Source organism: Trematomus bernacchii, unplaced genomic scaffold (genome assembly GCF_902827165.1).
Source record: "Trematomus bernacchii unplaced genomic scaffold, fTreBer1.1, whole genome shotgun sequence".
Lineage (NCBI taxonomy): Eukaryota > Metazoa > Chordata > Actinopteri > Perciformes > Nototheniidae > Trematomus > Trematomus bernacchii.
This window is the reverse complement of record NW_022987839.1, coordinates 6,144,260-6,161,936: the sequence shown is the minus strand read 5'-3', so window position 1 is coordinate 6,161,936 and position 17,677 is coordinate 6,144,260. Positions and strand designations below refer to the sequence as shown.

General features: G+C 41.3%; 1 protein-coding gene across 9 annotated transcripts in view; it reads left to right on the top strand.

The window, feature by feature from the left end:
• The window catches only part of LOC117500180 (rho GTPase-activating protein 12-like), a 68,934-nt gene that overhangs the window by 29,651 nt on the left and 21,606 nt on the right, over positions 1-17,677 (top strand). The window contains exon 1 of one of the 9 annotated variants that reach the window (XM_034152938.1): positions 13,521-13,655. The exons of the other annotated variants lie outside the window; for them this stretch is intronic. Within the exon in view, the coding sequence (XP_034008829.1) occupies positions 13,566-13,655 (90 nt within the window). The 5' untranslated portion in view covers positions 13,521-13,565. Of the gene's footprint in view, positions 1-13,520; positions 13,656-17,677 lie in introns of those variants that run through there. 9 annotated transcript variants of the gene reach the window in all.

Here is a 17,677-nt window from a genome sequence, read left to right as displayed (position 1 = left end):
GACCTCGTGAAAAGACTACAGTGGGAATATTTGGGCACATTGTCAAGCTTAATTACACTCTGAGCTTTTTCTAATTGCCGTGTCATTTTGTCGCTGCTGAGCTTTCCTGCATTGCAATTATCGGCGTCTCACTTGCTCTATAACAGTTTGTTTGAGTGGCGTTCTGGACCTGAAGGCATGTAGTGTTCTCCTGGGGTTTTCTTATCTGTTAAACATCAACATCTCCACTCCTATATTGTATTTTCCTGTTAAAACAGTTAACAGTAAGGTTTGAATGTTAAAGCGGCCATTTTATGCTCATTTTCAGGTTCATGTCAGTATGTAGTGTCTCTACTGGGAATGTTCAAAAAGCTCTTTTCACACTCTGTCTGAAACCAGAGCCCAGTCTGCTCTGATTGGTTAGCTGGCCGGCTCTGTTGTGATTGGTCAACAGCTTAGAGATGTCCCGCCCCTTAGCCTATCATGTACAACGTGTTGGAGCGCTAGCCAACAGAAGCACGGGTGTTACATAGTGATGTCTTTATGTTCCGTAAGTAGACAAAGGAGGCGAGTTTTGGGATTTGAGCCTTTACAGACCATTTACATGCACACAAACCTATACAACACACTACAGGAAAGCATAATAGGGCCCCTTGAAATGCAACCCACCGGATGATTAATTTAGCTACTGACACAGAAGTAGTTTCAAAGAGGAATTTGTTAATGCAAACTGATATTTAATGGAAACTAGGATTGTGAAAAGAGTGCAGAATGCCACCAGGGTTAGTGCTATGGTTATTCCATTTTCTTTCTTAAGTAACATTCAACTATCTTACAGTACTCACTACATTTCTGGTTGCTGCCGTCAGTTAAAGCCCACTTGTGTCTCAGGCGTGACTCACTCTTTTCCGGTGCCCACTCATGTACGACAACACGGTCTGACTACTTTTACAGCCATATAGAGCTCTGTTTTTGTCTGATTCTGTTGAATGTGTCTTAATGTGTACAGCTAGATAGATTGACTTTATTGATCCCAAATTGGGGAATGACTCAAAGCATTGTGCATGAGTTAGAAATAAGCAGTACATACATACAAATCAACAGCAGAAAGATTCATATCTTGATTATCTACAGAATACACAACACAGAATATCAATAAATAACTTATACAGAATAAGAAACCACTATAATAAACCAAATTGCTTCTACAAATAGGACACTATATACATTTAAACATTTTCAAAATAGATGCAGTTTGATTTAATTAAAATGTAGAACATTATCACTCTATTTGTAGATGAGGGTCCACTCGTGACTTTAATTTGTTGTGGCAGGATTATCTCAGGAATACACTAAATGAAGAAATAACTTGTACAGAATAATAATACACTAAAATGTAATTCATTCAACACTTGTTCATAGCTGAGGTCCCTTCCTTATCTGTCCAGACAGCACATTTAAAGCGAGATTCAAACTGAGATTTGTCATGAGTGTATTTCAGCCTCACTCGAGTCAAACGCGAAGCTTTGAACGAACAAACTGCTGAGATAATTGCCGTCTTTCATCTCTGTCGGTGCATCATGGCTGCGTTGTGTCCCTCCCTGTTAGCTGGGTTAATGGACATAACGCCTCATTCATGTTCCTGAAAAGACATTTAGGGCATGTGAACGGATGGCCTTAAAGGAACTGTGTGTGTGTGTGTGTTTCTGTGTGTGAAGGGATAATACTCCGTTCTGTCCCTGCACACTGGGATCAGTCTCAGCCCATACAGCGTTTCCCAGCTGCTCCACAGTGAAGCTGTGTCGGCTATAATGTGATCTCACAGGATGAAACCCAATACTCAATACTCTGTTTGCACTGACAACTTGTTTGTTTCAGCTGCCAGTCAAGATGTGTTTAAAAAAGAGTGACTGTGTAAAGAAGATTGTGTTATGGTCATTCATCTGATTCATTTCCGCTGGTTGAATCACACATTTTTGGGTAAATGTGCAATTTGATGAAACTGGCAAAGATGGGAATTGTTAACCAAAAAAACAGTTGTTACTAAATTCCCAAATGCACTCGTCATTATGTTGGATGCCATTTACTTTAGAAATGTAAAATGAGTGAATAGATGTCTCTCAGCTGTAGTATCACACCCCAGGGACACTAAATACATTCCTTTTTATCCACCGTTGTTACGCAAATATTAGGATTTGAAGCATCAAGAAAAACAGTAGTGCTAAGTGGCACTTATTATCCAGTCTACTGCCTTTTAAAACATGCAAAATATATGTTTTGTGTTGTTTTATTATGCACAAACTTCGAATGTGGATGAAAAGAGGTAGATGGAAACACTTCGAATGGGCTGAAAGCAACCTACGACAGACTTATACCATTAAAAACCACATCCCAATAATGAAAATCTTTCTGGCTGCAGCTAAATATCATCTGACTGCAGTTTCTTCTGTTGAGACAAACGGCGTGGCCCTTGTTTCATAAGACAGTAATCTCCAGGCTGTGTTCATGTTTGTGTTCTCTGATGTGTTTCTGGATGTGAAATGAACTGCATGTGCCCTGTCTGCCACACAGGGATTACAACACGCTCACATCAACACACACACACACACACACACACACACACACACACACACACACACACACACACACACACACACACACACACACACACATATGGAGCCATCTGCCTACACACTTTCAAATCAAATCAGAGGTCTGGGTTATCAAATTAGGCCCACAAAGGTTAATCGATGTCTGACAGTAAGTGAAATGATTTTGCCTCCAGAAGCCTGTTGTCTCCTTTAGATGTTGTCATGAGGTCAGGCTGCAATGGTCTCTTAGTTCGGGAGGTGAAAAGAATAAAAGACAGGCTGCAGCTGGTCTGTCTCTATCTTTCCTCTGCTCTCTGAACCACTTTTCCCTTTCTCCCTTCAGTGGGAAATGGTTGCTAACCTGTTGACATTCACTGCTGCTGAACAGTGATGTTGTTGTCTGTGGAAACTCTCACATCTGCTCGCTTTGTCCGTGACATTTTCTTATTTTCACTTTGCCCGTGAACATTCATTGTGGCAGAAATACATTTTGATATTTAGAGAAAAATGCACCTTTTTTTTTTCAAAGTGAAAAAACCCACCTGTTTTGACCGCACCTTCGCCGATAAAAAAATGTCTGTATGTAGTTCTTAAAATGTATTCTCTTATTTTAAGCCAATACATTAGCTCTTACAACGGTTTATTGAAAGCTCATTTACTTGCAGGATCATTGCTGTTTTAAAAAATATGTATATGATATGTATATTAGGGTGGTTCTTAAAATTGAAAGTTGGAAAGTCTAAGCTCCAACCCCCAGAATTCATTCTATTAGTCAAGAAAACTCTCCTGGTGAATGTTTTCCTCAATCTGACAACATGTACGATGAGGGGGGGGTACATTCCAACTTTCAATTTTAAGGATGAACTAGGGCTGCTCGATTATGGCAAAAATCATAATCTCGATTATTTGGGTCAATAATTGATATCACGATTATTAAAAACGATTATCCATTTACTTTGAAAACATCCATTTATTGAAGAAAACAATTTGAACAGTATGTTTTTAACAGTTGATTACCCTGAACTTTAAGTATAATTCAACTGAAAAACCAATTACATTTCTTTTAAATAATAATAATCGTTTTATTTCGATTATGTTGTTTTCATAATCGTTGCAAGCCAAAATCGTAATTGCGATTCAAATACGATTAATTGAGCAGCCCTAGGATGACCCTACATATCATGTACATACCATACGTGAGGCTAAACTTCCAGGTTGACGAGGGAGGGGTACATGTTGTTGGAATTTGAATAAAATTCACCAGGAGAGTTTTCTTGACTATCATAACAAATTCCGGTGGTTGGAGCTTAAAATAAATGAATTAGAAAATGTACATGTCACTAAGGACCACCCTAATGTATATCATATTTTGTATTGTTAAGTCTCTTTGGATGAAAGCATCAGTTAAATTAATGTGATGTATAAAAATGTAACACAAATAGTCCAATAATTGCATAGGATGGTATGTCACTGCTGAAAGTCATACGTACGTTACCACACTGTCTCTATGAGAAGCTCAAATCAAGAGTATAGTTTGTATTTCACATAAAGTAAATATTTAAGGAAATACAGAAAAAAACACATATACATTTATTCTGCATGTTTATTTTTCTACTTCTTTTCTAACTTCTTAAGGGTCTTAACAACCCCTCAGATTGATTTATGACTCTTTTGGGGTCAAACCACCCCTACAATTCTTCCTATTACTGCTTGTTATTGCACCGAGCATTAATTTGTGAGCAGAGCAAATCAATGTTAACTGCTCTTGTGGTTTTCTAGGTCAACTTGCCAGCTCAGATTTACTGGACAGCAGCTGTATATTGAGCAGAAGGTCACTGGTTCAAATCCCCAGAAGAGCTGGGATCAATCTGGGTGGAAAGTAGATGAGAACTGGTCCCTCTTGAATCTACAACACAGAATACGATCCCTCCTGTATGAGAGAGAGTATGCAACTTTATGAATGTAAGACTGAGAGCTGCTGAAAAAGAACCAGCCCAAAATGAATAGACAATTAATAACTATAAATACACATTAAATGGGGGTTTCTGCTCAGGACTTAAGGAACAGTATTTAATGTAGGAGTGTTGTTGCAAAGGATGGATGGACTCAGATGCACAGAGATTGATGCAGATTTTGAGACTAAGCCTGGCAATAACCGAGAAGCAGGAGCTCAAATCTCCATCCTCCATCAGTGGTGATTTAGATACTGTCTGCAAGATGATTGGGTCTAGGGCTCCACTATTTGGAAATACATCATTAATTGCGATTATTTTAACTGATATTGCGTTCATACCGGAATAAGTCCCTGGGGGAGGATTAGTCAAATGAAGCCGCTGACGTCACTTCTTCTTCTGCTTTGAGTTTACTGGCAGGCCGCAAACAACTTCAAGGCGTATACTGCCACCCGTATACTGCCACCCGAAGTCCCCGGCCGGAAGTCCCCGGAGTTGGAGTGGGAGTCCCAGCAGCTTCTACTGAAGCCTTCCGAGTAAATCGCCAGAACGCCGACACCTCCTCATCTCCACCGCTCACATGTTTTCTTTTGTGTTGCCATAAGTTAGTCTCTCTCGGTTTGTGCGCTGGGCGAATGCTAATGCTAATAATGCTAATGCGAGGAAAATAAAATGGCGGCTTCACAAAACTTTTTTGGAGTTGTACGGGGCGTGGTTTGCAATTCGCCCAGCCAATCAGAAATGGGAACCTTTTTCTACCAGGAAAGTACCTGCTCTCTAGCAGGGACTGAAAAGGGGGTGAAAAGGTTCTCATGAACTAAGTTCTAGTTCCGGATTTTTTTGGTGTGAACGCACATTTTCGGAACTATATCAGAACTATACTGGGAAAAGTACTCCGGTGTGAAAGTGCCTAATGTTTCCACATCAGATAATAGCATTACATCCTGCACAGAGCCTTCATTTGGAGCAGAACCACAGCATCTTTCTGAGTCACATCCCCTTGCATCGTGTGTCCTGAACAGTGAACGCACCTGTCCCCCTGCTACACTCTTACATAATCACCTACACACACACACACATTTATATTTATATAAACACATGCCATCTGTCCTCAGTGGACCCCTGCAGACTGCAGCCAACCACGGCGCCGGAGAATTAGCGTCATTAGCTGTTAGCAGTCAGGTAGATGGTATTAGAGGATTAATCATTCGGTCGTGTCCTCTTCGGTGCTCCTTCAGGCTCATTCTGCCTCGAAAAACGACCCGCCGCACCGATCATATGTTTAAGGCTGAGTCAGTCAACTCTGAAATGTTATACAGACATTTTTATTCTATAAAAAGTGGTATAACTGTTGGAAAACGCTCAGAGCAACACTCAATCCTTTCACACCGGTTTGAGTATCTGGTCAAAATAAATCCGAATCAGTCAAGTTTATTGCCAGGTACGTTTACACATACAAGGAATTTACTTAAACAATCTAAAAAATAAGTTGCAAGGTAGGTCATCAAAAATAAATATATAAGGATAATACAAAATAAGTATTTCAAAGAAACAATTTAGCATCAAAAAGGATACTTAAAACAAGTATTTACACCAAATTTAACTATACAAATAATCTTAAAAGCTCAAAAGCAAAAACACTTAGGACAATGAGTATATACGGCAAACTTCTGTTCTTGGAGTTTTGTTATAGAATAGTTAGTAATCTGAAGACAGTGTTTGAGAGGGCAGAGCATATGGAAAGCTGCTTTTCACACATGTAGTCATACACTTTACAAAAGAATAACACATGCTCCCATCTGGAGAAGTCCACTTCCTCCCTCCTACGTTTGGGCAGTGCCAACCCGGATCACTTCTCACTCTGTGTGTCACTCTTGCTCATGAACTTTTGTACATTTAGTCATAACTGCACAATCCCTGCAGAGAATACGACACTGAAGAGGAGGTGATGTATTGCTCTGAAATCATGGAGGTGGACAAGGAACTCTTGTTTAGTTTTTTGTTCCATGATTAATGGGAAAGAGACTAATGTTACCCCTGCATGAACAAACACACCCCCCTCACCCTTTTACAGAAGCTCGGTCCAAAAATATGAGCTTCATGTAATTCTTACCACATTGCCAACGCCCGAAGACTTCAACACGTTCTCGTACATAAACGAACAAATAGGTGGATTGTAAGAAAATACCTAATATATAACGGTTCATTTTAACGCTGTGAAAAATAACTACTTGTTTAGGAAAATATTGTAGTGTCGATTTAAAATGAAACACAACTTTATTGCATGACATGGCGACGTATTATACCTTAAAGAAAACAACAATAATAACATTTTTGATTCAAACGAGACACAAACTCCCGTCTTCTGGGTGAAAGTCCTGTGTTAATCCAATTATAACACTTTTGTATATCAACATTGTATTGAATATAGGGGTCAGTGCCATCCTATTCAGCCCTATTTGTTTCATGTATCCAACACTTATGTATAGGTAATTGATAATGCACAGATAAAAACACTTAAAAAGTGTACATTTAGTTTTATATCCTGATCTATAAATGCCATTATCTTGATGCACAATGTGTCAAAACTGTTTAACCTTTTCTTTTTCCTGTGAAGGGACGTGTTGTCCTCAAACAGACACATGGAAGTGAAATGTTTGTGTTTTTAAACATAGTGACGTGTCTTCTGGTCGCTGCGTCCTGACTCCACGAGGTCACAGAGAGCTCACACTCACCGCGGGTTGTTCTCTGTGTGTTCCCTGCATTGCATCGCTCTTCTCTCTTTTCTCCTGGTGAATGTAATTGCTCTGGAGTTGCGTAGCCGCCCTGGGTGGTGTCTGTGTTCAGGCCTTTTATCTGTTGACTTGCAGTGTGCTTGTCTGTGGTTTTGCTTTTCATCCTTCAGTCAGATTTCATGATATTACCTCAGACCAGACTCAAAAAGAGAGGTTGCATTTGACTTCATAAGGGTCTTTTGAGAATACATTTATTGTTGGACTTTCAATTAGTTTAGGATTCATCATTTGTTTTGTAGCCTGAATATTTATTTTCCTCTACAGCTTACGTACTCAATGACCCCCTATGCATAGTATGTAGAAGACCTATAGACCTTCATTTGGAATTCACAAATAGCAATAATAGGTCTAATAGTTTGTGAGAGAGTTTTTAAATGCGTTGTAGTCGGTGTTAATTTCGTCAACGAAAAATGTTCGTCAACGACCTTTTTTACATGACTTAGACGAGACGATGACGAGAGAAAAATAGATTCTTGATAATAAAAACTATGACGAAATGTATATTTAGTTTTCGTTGATGAGACGAGACGGGACTAAGGTGTTAACGGTGGACTATCGGACATTCAAAATGCAGGATATTTCCCCAAAATTGCCCGTCTTGTCTGTCAAAATGCATCTTACGTTTCTAACTTGCAATATCATTATTTCCGCTCTCTTCACTCCAGAAGAACTGTGTCTCTCTGTGTGCGGGGGCGGGGCCTAACTCTCTCCCTCTCTCTCTGTGTGCGGGGGGCGGGGCCTAACTCTCTCCCTGTGTCTCTCTGTGTGCGGGGGAGGGGCCTAACTCTCTCCCTCTCTCTCTGTGTGCGGGGGGCGGGGCCTAACTCTCTCCCTGTGTCTCTCTGTGTGCGGGGGGCGGGGCCTAACTCTCTCTCTGTGTCTCTCTGTGTGCGGGGGGCGGGGCCTAACTCTCTCCCTGTGTCTCTCTGTGTGCGGGGGGCGGGGCCTAACTCTCTCCCTCTCTCTCTGTGTGCGGGGGGCGGGGCCTAACTCTCTCCCTCTGTCTCTCTGTGTGCGGGGGGCGGGGCCTAACTCTCTCCCTGTGTCTCTCTGTGTGCGGGGGGCGGGGCCTAACTCTCCCTCTCTCTGTGTGCGGGGCCGGGGCCTAACTCTCTCCCTGTGTCTCTCTGTGCGGGGGCGGGGCCTAACTCTCTCCCTGTGTCTCTCTGTGTGCGGGGGGCGGGGCCTAACTCTCTCCCTGTGTCTCTCTGTGTGCGGGGGCGGGGCCTAACTCTCTCCCTGTGTCCCTCTGTGTGCGGGGGGCGGGGCCTAACTCTCTCCCTCTATCTGTGTGTGGGGGCGGGGCCTAACTCTCTCTCTGTGCAGGGGGCGGGGCCTAACTCTCTCCCTCTCTCTCTGTGTGCAGGGGGCGGGGCCTAACTCTCTCCCTCTCTCTCTGTGTGCGGGGGTGGGGCCTAACAGACACGCTGCAGCGGCGTGCACACAGATTTGTAAGAGTAGTAGTACCGTTAAAAACCTTAACGATACCCATCCCTAGATATTACACAAGTAAAGTGTTTAGAGAGTGAAATGATGCTTTACGAATTTGAAACATACTGTATGTCCCGGATGTGAGGAAATAAGTTAGCTATATTGGTGTTGCCAAAGAGGGAGATATTAAGAAACATTTCCTACTGTTAAGCAATACTTGTCGTTCCTCAGTCACGTGTGTGTGTGTGTGTGTGTGTGTGTGTGTGTGTGTGTGTGTGTGTGTGTGTGTGCTGTGTGTGTGTGTGTGTGTGTGTGTGTGTGTGTGTGTGTGTGTGTGTGTGTGTGTGTGTGTGTGTGTGTGTGTGTGTGTGTGTGTGTGTGTGTGTGTGTGTGTGTGTGTGTGTGTGTGTGTGTGTGTGTGTGTGTGTGTGTGTGTGTGTGTGTGTGTGTGTGTGTGTGTGTGTGTGTGTGTGTGTGTGTGTGTGTGTGTGTGTTGCAGGTATGCAGCAGAGCAGGTTGGACTGTGTCAGAGAAGGGGAGGAGAGAGCAGGTGGAGCTCTTCCTCCTCCTCTTCCTCTTCCCCTTTAAAGGAATGAGACACTTTGTCAGTCTGCCACCTAAAGTCTGATGGTGCCTGCTCCTCTGGATAAACTCTCACATTCTTTATTATTTATAGTGTCTTTAGAACAAATACATTGTTCTTATTCTTACAGTCTTTTTGGTTTTTAAATCGTTTTACTCGTGTGGTTTTTAGCTGAAGATGACAGGTCACATCGCCCCTGGTCAAAGACCTCAAGTGTCACAGCCAATTAACTACAAGCTTCATGATAAACAACACGTACAAAAAGTCACAAGGTAGGATTCCAACAAAGTCACCTGCAGGGGCTGAAACATCAACACTCAAAATACCAGAAATGTGTTGAAAACATTTTTCAAATTTCTCTGAAACTGTGACAAAAAGTTCATTTTCTAAGTATTTTAGTAAAAATGCATTCAAGTAATGGCACGTTTCTTCTTAAGTGCTTTTATCTAATCAGTGAGTTTATCCAGTGACCCATTTAAGTCATTTTTTGTAGCGCAACTACTAGAGCTACACACTTTAGAGATTTTATGCTTTTCTCCATCCCAAATCATAGTAATTTGAGTATATACTGTGTTTATACTATTATTTTAAGACCAAGTTCCACTGAAACCACATCTGAAACTAAACAGCGAGAGGGACTCGGCAGTTTCCTCCAACTTTCTGTGAATCAGGACAGCAGCTTTGCATAATAACACGCACACAGTGTTCTGAATCTCACACCAGACTAGTCTAAATATAGACTATGTGAGCATCTGCAGCCATTCCCGTCTAATATTAGCCGTGATGCGTTCACTGCCTGAAGCCTCTGCGGCTGGATGGGGTTTATCTGAAGAACAGTTGATTATTATTCCTCCGCAGAGCTGCAGGCGGCTCAGATAAACTCTGCAGGTCTCCTATCTGCGGCTGGCAGCGACGCTCTGCCTTCCTCCTTATTCTCTGCTCATTAACTCCTGCTCCGGCCTGAAATGGGAAATTAGGAGTGAGCGGAGCTGCCATCAGAGCAGCTTATATCTGCTGCAGTGCACCCTCACACTCCTCTCACTGCAGACTGGACAGCAGCTGTTGTGGATGCAGTTTACTTCTGCTCTGATCAAGGCTAGCTGGTCGCTATTGTAACGGCTCGGATACATTTAATTGGAGGTCTTTGTTACTTTAATGAATCGACTACTTGCCAAAACAACGACAAATGACTCTCGCAAGAGGCCAAAGAGATTTATTTAAATTACCGAAGTTGTTTTAATGACAATCCAAAACACAACACTTAATAATTAGTCATGGTAAATAAGAGACGTTCCTCACATTTCAGATAACACTTAACGTAACCAGCCAACAAAACCTTCTATCAAGCTTGGATGTTTATTTTTTTAACAAAATGCTCCTTGAAAGTGGTAATTACTTTCTTATTCAGTTGCTCTTGAAATTAGGATGGTTTCATTTCTATATAACAGCGGTTCCCAACCTGTGGGCCGCGGCCCCCTAGTGGTCCGCGAAGGCATTGTAAGTGGGCCGACGAATAACATAATAACATTTTTTTTTCATAACAATAACATATAGGAGATTACATTCCCATCTCAGACAAAAGCAAAACAAAAACGGAAGAAATAAAGATAGGATCACTTCAACATTTCACAAACATAAATAGGTTGAAACCAAAAAACACAACATGGCATATTTATTGTTCCTTTAATCCCACTCTTCGTTAGAGCTCATTATTTCCCATTTCATGACGTGTTGAGCCAATCATTCTTTCCAAAAGAAATTCTACTCTTCAAACACCTTAAATTCGGATTACTCCTTGATTGACTTTTAAAAATATGTATTTTAGCCAGAAGAATAGTTGTATTTATTAACTGTGTGCGGTCTTCATCTAAAAGCCCAAATTAAATATTAAAGGGTGTAAATGTAAATTCAATATTTACCGCCAAATAATTTGCAAAACATTCTGATTTGTGTGGAAACATTTTCATTATTAAGATTTTTTTTTATTTGAACCTCTTTCCCTTTCTCTTTCTTGATCCTCCTTAGCAACGGTCATTACAGTCCTTAGCAACGGTCATTACAGTCCTTAGCAACGGTCATTACAGACCTTGACAGCGGTCTGTTCTACTGGATTAACAACGTGTCACATGTTCTGAATTGACCAATCAGAACTTTATTTAGCCTCCGTATTGTTTATGATTGAATGTGGGCTGCAAAATAGTTTTTGATTCTTAAGTGGGCCCTGAGTTGAAAAAGGTTGGGAACATTACCCACGCAGAAAAAACATCTTCATTTTCCAGACCCTGAAGTAACTCCCTCCACGTCCCAGCTCTAAGAACATGATAACACTTGTACACCTGGACTAACGCACAGTGTACTTCTAAAGATAGCCGCTCCTGTGATGTTAGAGGTCATCCTCTTACCGCGGTACGGAGCTTCGAGAGCTGCGTATGGATTATGTGGTCAGTGTGCTCTCAGCAGATGTCCAGCAGCTGCTCACAAACACTCTGCCGCTGTAATGGAGTCCAGAAGACACCCTGTGCATTTGTAATGAGCCTCGCTGGACCGTACAGTCTTTAGTTGCATAATGAGGGACTTTAGTGAGATAGCATAGCAGTGCTGCCGTCATTGGAAGACCTTTTAGTGGTACTTGTGCATGAAGCTCATAATACAAACGTGTGGCCTATACTGTACATAAGGGTAAGTGAAATATATTTAAACATTTCCAATATCTGACAATATGTCTTCTTCTGGAAATTGCTCTTGAGTTGCAATTTGAGGATGTATGTAATTTTATATATTTTTTTTTAATTCTTTATTTGGAGTCACATATTATTCACATTACAGTAAACACAATTATCATCAGTGCAATCTATACAGTGACCTAACGAAAACAAAACAACTGAATAAAAAGTCATTTATTTAATCGCCACAAACACAGTTTTCTTATTTATATCCAGCTGTGTCTGTACTTCATGTAATTCCTAACCCAGCGATGTAACTAAGTATGTGAAGTATTGTACTTTTACCTAAGTAATTTCTTTACTGACACTTCCACTACAACTCTAAGGTACATTTTCTAATTTGTATATTCTAATGCTGCGTTCACACCGGACACGATGCGATGTTTGGGGGCGGCGCGATTACATGTAAAGTCAATGCAGAGACGCGGACAGACGCGAATTCGCTCCGACGGCGCGCATGAAGCGGTGGACGCGGCGCGAATCACGCGATTGAGGCGATTGAACGGTGCCGCGTTAAACGCGAGAGTTCAATTTTTTCAACTCGAGCGTCAAATTCACGTGACGCGTTCTCGCGGAAGCCAATCAGCGGTGAGGATCTCAGCCGCCGTCACTGACGTTCAACCACACAACATCAGCCGTTAGCTGTTAGCAGTTAGCAGTTAGCAGTTAGCACACAGAGCTCACAGCTCCTCATATCTGTTCAGAAACTGGACAAAAGTTAAACAAGTACAAACCACAGACTGTCTGTGTCATGGCGAATACAGTCGCTGCTTTATTTATGTCTGTAAGCCGTTGTTGTGAGTGTGGAATGAGCATATACAACGTTAGCTTAGCCTGGTCGACCCGATCTTCATTCAGAAAACAAGCATTTTAAAAGGTGTTTTGCCTGCCGTCTTGTCTGCAGACTTGTCAAAGCATTAATTCATGGTTGTTACTAACCGGTATCAGTATGTTGTTACTTCGGCATCATTTAGAAACGTGTATTACAATTTAATCACGGTAAAATATGTTCATTTGTTGTAGTTGTAGCTCCCGAGCCAGCGCGTCTTGTTTGAATGATGCAAGTAAACACAGCTGGCAGCCGCGGTGAAACTCCAGCGTTTAGAGCGATGCGATAGGAGCGATTAGAGCGAAGCGAATATTCGCATCGCGTCCGGTGTGAACGCAGCATAAGAGTTTATCAAATATGATGCTTTGTTATTAAATAAACTGCCATCAGGTGCTTAAAATATATTAGGCAGTATACAAGTATCTAGGTAAAATATGTGTTTTCTTTACAGTACACTACTAGGAAAGTGTTAATGGCAGCTTTCTACCACATCACTGAAGTTTGATTGGTGCTTTTGTGGCCACCACTGAAGTGCGATATTACCCAACTGGCTTTCCAACGGCCGATTGACTAGCAGGACTTCCCCTTTGACAAACCCAGGCACTAAATCACATGTTCACTCAGCATTAGACAGGAAGACAACACTGAGCACGGCATGCAGGAGAAATAGTAAGCAGGGACGATGGCAATAATCCGGTTGAGGAGAAGCTTTTTACGGGCCATCTTACTTCATGAAGAAGATGATGTGTTTACTAGTTGCTCACCACCAGAGGTAATATCTCTACTTGTTTAATTTTTGAGATTATCTTTAAAGCTGCGACTTGCTTCACAGTGTACAGATTTGCACAATAGTGTTGCAGAGTGTTTCTGGTAAAAGCAGTCAGTTTGCTAAATGGCTTGAAGGTTAAACTTGCAAAGAAAGTTTCCCTGTTTTGTCCCTGACTTTCTTTCAAATGCCGTCTTCTTGTGTCTTTTCTAGTTTAATTAAGACACTGGTGAATTATGTCGTATAGGCCTTCTTTGCATATTTGTTGGGCTGCACCATTTTTTTAAATGTTATCAAATTGCGAATAAGGACTCTGCAGAGAAACCGGGTTTTCTTACAGTATTCTTAATTAAAGCTCCTTGTTTGGTACAGATCCTCCTTAAAAAAACGACACCAATATCATTTTATATATTTCTAAAGATGATGAAAAAACGTAATAATGATCATATCGCAATCGCAACACCGGTCAAAATTATTGCGTTTTGTTTTTTTCAAATCGTGCAGCTGTAGATTTGGGAGTAATCTGAAAATGTGCTTATTTTGCATTAGGACACATTTAAAATACTGGTATATCAGTTCAGTATCATTCCCTATTTCCCCTGCCTCTAGTACAACATATCACATCATGATCATTCTAATATGTTAATCAATTATATGATAAAATGATCATCCCTCTTATATCGGAATTATGATATCAGTCATAATAATTGCAATTCTTGCCGAATAATGCAGCCCCGTATTTCCACACTTTCCACCTTTATTTAGCGGTTGTTGTGATGCTGTTTCTAGCAGCAATTGTCTTCATGGAGTGCGCTGAATATAGGATTCTCCGGTGCACCTCCAGCTGTTTGCTCGCCTCCTGCATATTTCATCCCTATTGATCCCCGTGTGATAAAAACATCACAGAGCCGGTGTTAGGAGCCTCGGGGCGCTGGCATTATTTATGGCTCTGTGCCCTGCCGCTGCGCAGAGAGGCAGCATGAAATAATCATGAGGAGCAGCGGCCCGTTGACTGCATCCGTCTCACCTCGTCAGGGTTTCTGAAGAAGGATGCTCCGTCATTACAGGCGGCTGGATTTACTACGGCTGCTGCTCCACTGGATGCAGGGACCTTTAAATCAATAGTATTTCAATTCATACCCACATGCTCAATCTGTCAGCGGCCAACGTTACAGCATATTCTCCTATTTTACAGCAGTGGCTCAGTCAGTAGGGACAGACTGGGAGCCGTAGGGTCGCTGGTTCAAGTCCCCGAACAGACCTAAATATGGAGTGTGGACTTCTACTTGGAGAGGTCCCAGTTCACCTCCTGCCCTGCCTTGGTGCCCGTGAGCAAGGCACCGGACACCCCCCCCTTCCCCCCTCACTCCCATTGCTCCCCGGGCGCTGTACAATAGCTGCCCACTGCTCCTAGTACTAGACTCCTTGTACTAGGATGGGTTAAAAGCAGAGAACACATGTCACTGTCAGGGTGCGTACGGGTGCTGGAAATCCTTGAAAATGCTTGAAATTGTACGAGGTGTTTTCAAGGTTTGAAAAGTGCTTGAATTTTGGGAATGGTGCTTGAATTTGGGATAAAGTGCTTGAAATTGTAAATGCTTTACTTCGCTTTTTAGATTAAAAGAAAATAAAGAAGTCTGAGCGCGCTTAATTGCTTCGCTTTTACATAAAACAGCTCCGCTCCAGCCTTCCCGCGCAATGCGCGTGACCGGCAAGTGTTTTTGTTACGTGTGTGACCTGGGCATTCTGATGAGAGTGATAGATGACAGTATGCCAGGAGGTTGCCGTTTCAACGAGCGTTGGCTAGCAGAAGACAAATACAAGCCATGGCTAAGACGAGGGTCAAGCGAAGCCCAAGAGTAGCCTCCTGCAAAGTGTGCAACAATAACGATGCGAGAGTCTGCGCTGACGAGCCACACACCACACGAAAGGTACGCCGTATAGAGCATTTTAGATTAGGCTATCGTTGCATGTAAAATACATGACACTTTTCTCTGTGCGCGGCAAAACAAGCTCGCCAAAATGGCTTCACTAGTCTGGCAGTATTTTAAGTGTCCGAAAATGACAATAAAATAGCGGTATGCAACGTGTGTGTGAAGCAGAAATCCTGCAGCTCCACCCGCTGTGACGGACCGGTGAGCGGAGCAGAACACACATTAAGAGTTAGACCTAACACACTTAGCTATTTTATCTACCTCTGGAACAAGCTAAACTAGTTATACATATATTTATTCTTCACTGTCGGGTCGCTCATTACTGGATCAGTGAGCTGCAGGAGATACTGACGGGCTGTCAGGAGAGAGAGAGAGGGGGAGAGAGGAAAAGAGAGCGATATCGGCCGATACTGATTCCGGCGATCGGCCCCAAAATTGGCGATCGGAGCATCCCTAATAATTGTATATGATATGTTTTATAATGATTGATCATGAAAGTGTTCTCAAAGCTGGTAAAGTTGCAGCTAGTTTGAATGACTTTGTATACTACAGAGTAGCTTGTGAATTTACTCCAGGTGGAACTAAAGTCTGATTTAACACTTGATTATATTTCACATCATTCATCCACATCTGTAAAGTAACTAAAGGTATTAAATACATGTAGTGGAGTCAAAGTAAACCATTTACCTCTGACTTGTGTTTACTGCCAACCTAAAGTACCTCAAAAATAGTAATCAATAATATATTGAAAAGTTATTTGGCTGATTGTTTTATATTGGCTCAGCCAGGTTATATGGGATGCCCAGTCTACGTACAGATGGGTCACTCATTTTGAAATATTAAACTTAGTTTTCTTTTCTAACATTTTTAATTTTTCATCCTCATGTAGAATGCTATTATGAAACACACATTTGGTTGTTTATAGCATAAAGAACATCTGATTTAATGTGAGGTAGGGAAATAATCATTTGAGTATAAGTATGTGTATATAAATATGTAATTTACAACAGCTGTAAGATGCTTGAAAAGCTTGAAAATGCACCTTGAAAATGCTTGAAAAGTGCTTGAATTTGACTTTGGAAAAGGTGTAAGAACCCTGCACTGTGTGTGCTGTGTGCTCTGCATGTGTGACCATTAAAGAGGGGTTTCATCCCTCCCAATTCTATTCTATCTATTCTATACGAACATTGGGTTTGTGGTTCGACATATTTCAGATCCGGTTTAACATGAAACACCAGGATTCAAAGAGCAATGGGAAGATTGTTCTTCTAAATTTGACATATAATTCATTTTTTCTAAAAGGTAATGATGGACAAGGAGTTATAGTTTGCTGTCAATTTATATCGAAGCCTTTCACTTTTATTAGAATAGTTATACCGTTCATTAGAGATGATATTAGTGTCTTCAATCAATTGACAGAAAGTTGGTTTCATTGGCAACTATTTAGAAAATTGTTTAGTTTTCAAGCAAAAAATCCAAACCATTTGACGCTACTAGCTTTTCAAATGGGATGTAACTTAGTTTTTTATAGTCTTATATCATAATTAACAGAATATATTGTGTTTTTTTACCATTGACCAATAAAGTTTGAAGATGTATTTATATGCTTTAGACAATGGTGACTTTGTACTGGCCAAATCATTTACCTTTCTTTGGTTTCAAGAAAACTGTAGGGATTATTTTCTTGTAGTGTACAATGAACTCTGGGTCTTCATGCATGAATTCTCTTTTGGGTTAAACACATTTCTTTCACAGTTAATGTTCATAATTGTAGATTTGGAAAGTATGTGCCTCTGTGTTTAACAGTCGACTTCCTGTCTGTAGAAAGCATTTCCCCGGTTCTTCTCTCCCAGCTGCAGGGCTTCGTCTGGACAAACAGTCCTACTAAATCCTCTTGATATTCAGTTTCACTTCCTTTTTTCTACCTGACTTCGTGCCACTCTCAGTTGTACAACAACACTTCCTTCCCTCTCCTCGTCCGCATCCCCTTCATTCAAGGCTCTGCTCATCGGTGGTCAACAGTGCTTATGTCAGCTTTAAATACATATCGTTTTCTGGCATTCAACGCATTTCCTTTTAGGATTCAACGCCACT